The sequence below is a fragment of the Mirounga angustirostris genome, unplaced genomic scaffold (genome assembly GCF_029215605.1).
Source record: "Mirounga angustirostris isolate CCGP_5_RB_7025 unplaced genomic scaffold, mMirAng1.0.hap1 SCAF_1, whole genome shotgun sequence".
NCBI lineage: Eukaryota > Metazoa > Chordata > Mammalia > Carnivora > Phocidae > Mirounga > Mirounga angustirostris.
In genome coordinates, this window is record NW_026991709.1 from 106,565,667 (window position 1) to 106,571,317 (window position 5,651).

Genomic DNA, 5,651 nt, shown 5'->3' on the forward strand with positions numbered 1-5,651 from the left:
AATTGCCTCACAAAGCGATGTGGCTCCCATGTTTGTGTCAGTAGGTTTTCTAATTGGACTTGGGGGTCTCGGGGCAGACGTGTGCCCTGAATTGGTCTCATTTTGGAATTACGTAACTGGTGAGATTAAGATATGTCTGGAGATGGTATAGTGTATCACCTCCTCAGCATGTGACTTGATTAAATAAAGTTCTATCCAACCAGTGATTGGAGTGGCCATTCACTTAACTTCTGGATTTTGAATGCTTATTTGTCCAGGTCCTGGGAGGCGGCTCTTGGCCCTATACTAGCTCATTTACTCTTCAGAAATAGCCTATGAGGTGGGTCTGCAGTCTCCACATGAGGCTCTTTAGCCTTAGAGAGGCCCGCTTCTGTTGGGTTGCCAGATTTAACAAATAAAAGTACAGGAAATATTGCATGGGACATACTTACACTAAAAAATTATTTGAAGTTTATCTGAAATTCAGACTTACCTGGGTGTTCTGTTTTATCTGGCCACCCTACCCATAAACTTCCCCAAGATCATGCAGTGAATGAGGGACAAAGCTGGGACTTAGATTTTCTTCCATCTGACTCTGAAGCCCATGCCGTAGCCTGGTACTCTGTGATGTGTCTGTGAGAAATCAGAAGTAGAACTCAGGTGTGAAAGGTAAGGGCATTGCTGTCAGATGGCTTTAGGTTAAAGTCCTTCACTCATTGTAAATTGACAAGCTGAACTCGGAGACACTTTTCTCTTTTACCTGATTGGTGGAAGATAATTCCCTGGTAGGCCTAATGGTTAGAAATAGAGACAGCTAATGAGGGGTTATGAGATACCTATTATATATGCCAAGTACTGTGCTAGAACTACTCTGGAAAAAGCCCAATCTTTTCAAGTGAGGATTTCAGGTAAGAAGTGAAACATTCCAAAGCTATGTGGTTGTTGAGGTGATCCGGTGCTTCCTTTGACCCCGAAAGCCTGTTGACCTAGACTTGACATTATACATGACCTTCTGCTGGGAGAACTCTGGGGAGTAACTAGGGGTGACGTGTCAGTCATCCAGTGTCTCTGCCAACCCTAGAATAGGTGTTTCAGTATGAGTCTTTCCAATGGGCTGCACAGAGAATTACTTGCTGCCACTGAAGAATTGGATATATAATATGGTGTAGATATTTCTGGATTCTCAAAAATCCATGAGTTTTCCTTGGTGGTCAAACGCATATTCAGGGGCCATGCCTGCTTTCTAAAGGCTCGTCCACCTGCTTGCTCACCCTGCCATTCAGGATAAACCTGAGGAACTGCCCATCGCTGTGGTGTTGGGCTTCATGTTTGAGCCATAGGTCAGCCTTTCCAGGGAGGAGCCTGGGGAGCTTTGATGGCTAGAGGGCAAGAAGCATGAGGAACCTACTGGGAGAAGACTCCCTGTGGATGAGGAGGGGGAGGAACAGTTTGCTCCCTTCCTCTATCTTAGATAACCTCTTATCTAGGTTATCACCAAGATTGTGGTGGGGAATCTTTGGAAGAAAAGGGAAGGGAAGGTTCGCCAGTCTCCCTTGGGAGCACTTGGGTCTCCATCTCTTCTCTGGACTGAGTGAGAAGTTGACTAAAGATGCCTTTTGCTTTTCAGGTAGCTTTGGTTCTGGCAAGTCAGAGGAACTAGAAACCCATCATTTGGCACTCATTTTGTGTCTTGGGAACACTAGTGTCTTTTTGTATAAGATTACCTGGGAGTATTAATCATTTGAACTATTTTAACAGGAGTGGGTATTTCTGAGATACCTCGAATTTGGGGGTACCACTCTACATTTAAAGTACTGGTTCGTTCAGATTAAACAATGAACTCCACTGCATTTCTAGGTTGATGTAAAGGATTTCAAGACTAATAACCATGGTATGATAAAGATACTACAAAATAATTGATTCTAAGCACTTTATGCGTATTAAATTATTGCAATAACATTTGAAGTGGGAACTATTATTATGCCTATGGTACAAATAAGGAAACCAAGGATCAGACCATTTAAATAACTTGCCCCAGATCACACAGATGGTTGGTGGCAGAGTCAGAATTTGAACCCCAGGTAGATGGGCTCCTGATCTCTTAACTGCTATTTTGTATAGCTGTATGTATGTGTGTGTGTGTGTGTGTGTATATCTGATGCAGTCTTGCAAGAAGGATATCCTAATTATGCATACTCACACACACATCTTTGACATTCAGATTTCTCAGAGGATTTTTTTTTTCATAATTGAAGTATTTTTATTTTATGTACAATGAGTTGGCATTAAAGTAGGTATCTTGGATATCTGCAGTTAAGGTAGGTTATCTTGGATGACCAATTCAAGGAAGTTCACTTAATCCAACTTAATGAAGCCTATATCCTTCGTGTACTGACGGAAACACTGGCGGCACATATTGAGGCCGTATTTCTGGATCAGACCGTGCCAGTTTGAGCAGATGCGGCAAGAATGAAAACCCTGGCCAAATTTCCTCGGATAGTTCCAGTACAGCTGCTGGTGACCCATCTTGCTCTCTCGGATGCAACGAGGCAAAAGGCCAGATTTCTCGGAGGATTTAAGAGTAAACAGTGGGGTTTGCAAATTGGATGAGGGGCATGCCAATTGGGAAACAGGTGGATGGGAAGTGGGGTAGAGCATGATACCTCAGGGGAGAGGGATGGGTTAGTGGTCTGGGCTGGGTGGTCCTGATGGGAGTGGAGTAGAGGGGTTAATGCTGACATTTACAGAATAGGTAGTGCTGGGATTGTCAGGGGCTCAGCAGAAGCTGGGGAGAAGGAAATGGCAAGAAGCATTGACATTAGAGAATTCTGGGAGAAAGGGAGTTAATGCTCAGGATGGAGAGACCTAGTTACAACTCTTAAATGCAAGACTACAGTAAATTGCTTGTGAAAGACATGCCCTGTCTCTTTGTCTATCTACCTATCTCTCTAAAGAAGTTGATAAAACATGCAAATAAATGCTTTTGTATATTTTAGGGAAAATTGTACTTTAATAATATGCTGGTTCATTCACTAAAAACTGGCTTTTTCAGACCCATTCTTGCTACTTAACTTGCCCACAGGGATGTGATTTTTACCTGAGAAGTAGCCATCACTGCCCAAGTATTTGGAAACTGTAACCTCTTTCATTCTAAATTGGAAACATTCCAGTCTCTTCTATAATCATGGCTATGTTTGTGTGTGGAATAAGGACAAAAATCAAGGAAAAGCATCAGTGCTGTCAATAATATGTGCTTACCCGGACTGGCACCAAAGTGTAGTGTACTGTGTAGAGGACCACAGATAGCTTATTTTTTAACGGATTGTTTTTGTCTCCAGTGGAGTGATGTTTGCTTCCGAGAGTGTGCGTGTCTGTGTGCGCGCTTCTGTGTGTCTCTGTGTGTGTGCATGTTCATTTTCTGCATTCAGCCTGCGTCACTACCATGGTAATCAGTGTTTCTCAATGGCCTCTGTAGGTGAGGAGGGTTTCTTTGAAGGCTAAAGAACTACACTTCCCAGACATTAAATGTGCATAATGCCTGGAGGGTTTTAAGCCCTGCACTAAGCATGCACGTCTCATACCCAAACTAGCCACAGCGCCTGCACTCCTACAATAGCAGCAGCCCTGAGCAGATGCTTCCAGTGCTCTTATCTGGCTGTGCTTTTCACTTTGGGACAAAGTTCTATAATCATATCTCACGGATTTATTTTCTCCACACTGTAAAGCCTGAATTGTGAAGATCTCATCATGCCATAAAGGGCAGCATGAGCCAAGTTCTTGGGGCTGCTGAGGATTTCTTTGCCTTTTTTTTTTTTCTTTTCCTTTTTGGAGATGTGTATCAGAAAAAGGCTTTGCCTTTAGAAAGAAATTTGACTGCTCTTGCCAATAATGTGTAACAATATTAAATTTAATGGCAGACCTTGAAGTATATAAAAACTTAAGTCCAGAAAAAGGTAAGAGTCATACTACTAATTTTAAGGTAAGTGGAATAGTCCTAGTGAAAGATGGGATACATTTCTTATTTTATTTTATGTTTAGTTAGGTTAAAATGTTTATTTGAACTCTTGACAACATAATTGAGATATTCTATTTCAATATGAGATGAAAACGTAAAGTATTTCTGATGAGGCAAAGTGGTTTTTTTCTTGCAAATGTATACTTCTGTAACAGTAAAATTTGCATGCTGATGAATTGGAAGTGCATTGTAATAAAGTGGTCAGTGACAAAACCATTATATTCTTGGGTTACAAGTCAAGGGTGCAGATATGCTTAAAAATTGTATTTGACACCGATGAACAGTGAGTTTTAATTTAAACATTTCTTATTCAGTTTGAATAATGAGTAAAGCTGTATTTTAACTTTCTACAATAATCTGGACAGAATGATTCCCCATTTGTATCAGTTAAAGAGAGGCATGTGTAGTGAAAATAATTAGCTTTATAAAACGACATGGTTTAAGTACTCAGCATAGATAAAATGGAGGCAGAATCAATGTATCATGTTCTTAGAATCTGTCAGCTCCCATAGCATGAGAGGAACATTTGAAAGTATGAGTTAGGAGATCAGAAATTTAAAATATATGGAGATTGTTCTTGAATTATAAGGAATATTCCTGCCTGGTCAGACAGAATAAATGACATGTCAAGAAATGTCTTCTAAACTTGTCTTCCAACTGAGATTAATCTGTCATTTCACATTATTCATGTGCGTCTACTCAGATGTAACTTTATCATGTCAGTGCTCCACGTGAGAGCCTGTCTTGAGACTGTTGCTAGTTTACGGTATCAACTTCAATGTGTCATGTTCACAGTTCCAGCATTGATGCCTGCTTTTTATTCAAAATATAAATTAGACCATGGATGAGATTTCCGGAGCACAGCTGAGTTTTCGAAGCCTGAGAAGGACCTTTTATATAGAAATAGGGTAGGATTTGGGGATTTGGTTAACTCAATATGCAGTTTGTCGGAAGGATTTTCCATTTAGAGTTTTGTCTTAATATGTTTGGAAACTCTCCTGTATGCTGAATATAGGAGTAAGTTGAAAGGCACAGCATACTATCAGGATTGTCTTTCTTTGCACATCATAGAAATAATGATGAAAATGATTTCCATTACTTTTACCATATAAGTAATCTTTAAGATTGAATTAAAGTTAAAGTGAAACATGATGTCAATTTGAGTGAATTTTTCTAGTTACATAAACTTTTTTTTTTTTTTAAAGATTTTATTTATTTATTTGACAGAGAAAGACACAGCGAGAGAGGGAACACAAACGGGGAGTGGGAGAGGGAGAAGCAGGCTCCCTGCCGAGCAGGGAGCCCGATGCGGGACTCGATCCCGGGACTCCAGGATCATGACCTGAGCCGAAGGCAGTCGCTTAACCAACTGAGCCACCCAGGCGCCCTCTAGGTGCAATTATTGAATACAGTTGACAGTTATACAGTAGTTCATTCTATGTACACGTATATGAAAGAAGTCTGACCATATGCTTATATCTGTTTAGCTGGTTAGTACTTTATACTCTTTGCTCTACTTATGCATGTTTTTAATATTCTATATGTAACAGACTGTATTATTGGCCCTAATTCTTCACTATTCTATGCTTTTTGTATTGTTGCTGTTTTCAGAGAGTAATTATACGCACTTTACCTGGCACTTAGATAATGGAGTAAA

At 40.3% G+C, this 5,651-nt stretch overlaps 1 protein-coding gene across 1 annotated transcript; it reads right to left on the bottom strand.

Annotated features, from left to right (window-relative positions):
- Positions 1-2,263: 2,263 nt before the first annotated feature.
- LOC123834627 (small ribosomal subunit protein uS14-like) lies at positions 2,264-2,523 on the bottom strand. Its single transcript, XM_045863702.3, has one exon. The coding sequence runs from the start codon at positions 2,503-2,505 to the stop codon at positions 2,335-2,337; it is 171 nt and encodes a 56-aa protein (XP_045719658.1). The 5' UTR covers positions 2,506-2,523; the 3' UTR covers positions 2,264-2,334.
- Positions 2,524-5,651: the final 3,128 nt, after the last annotated feature.

Coding starts and splice junctions, on each gene's coding strand:
- LOC123834627 (XM_045863702.3), bottom strand. CDS start 2,505: ATGGGTCACCAGCAGCTGTACTGGAACTATCCGAGGAAATTTGGCCAG.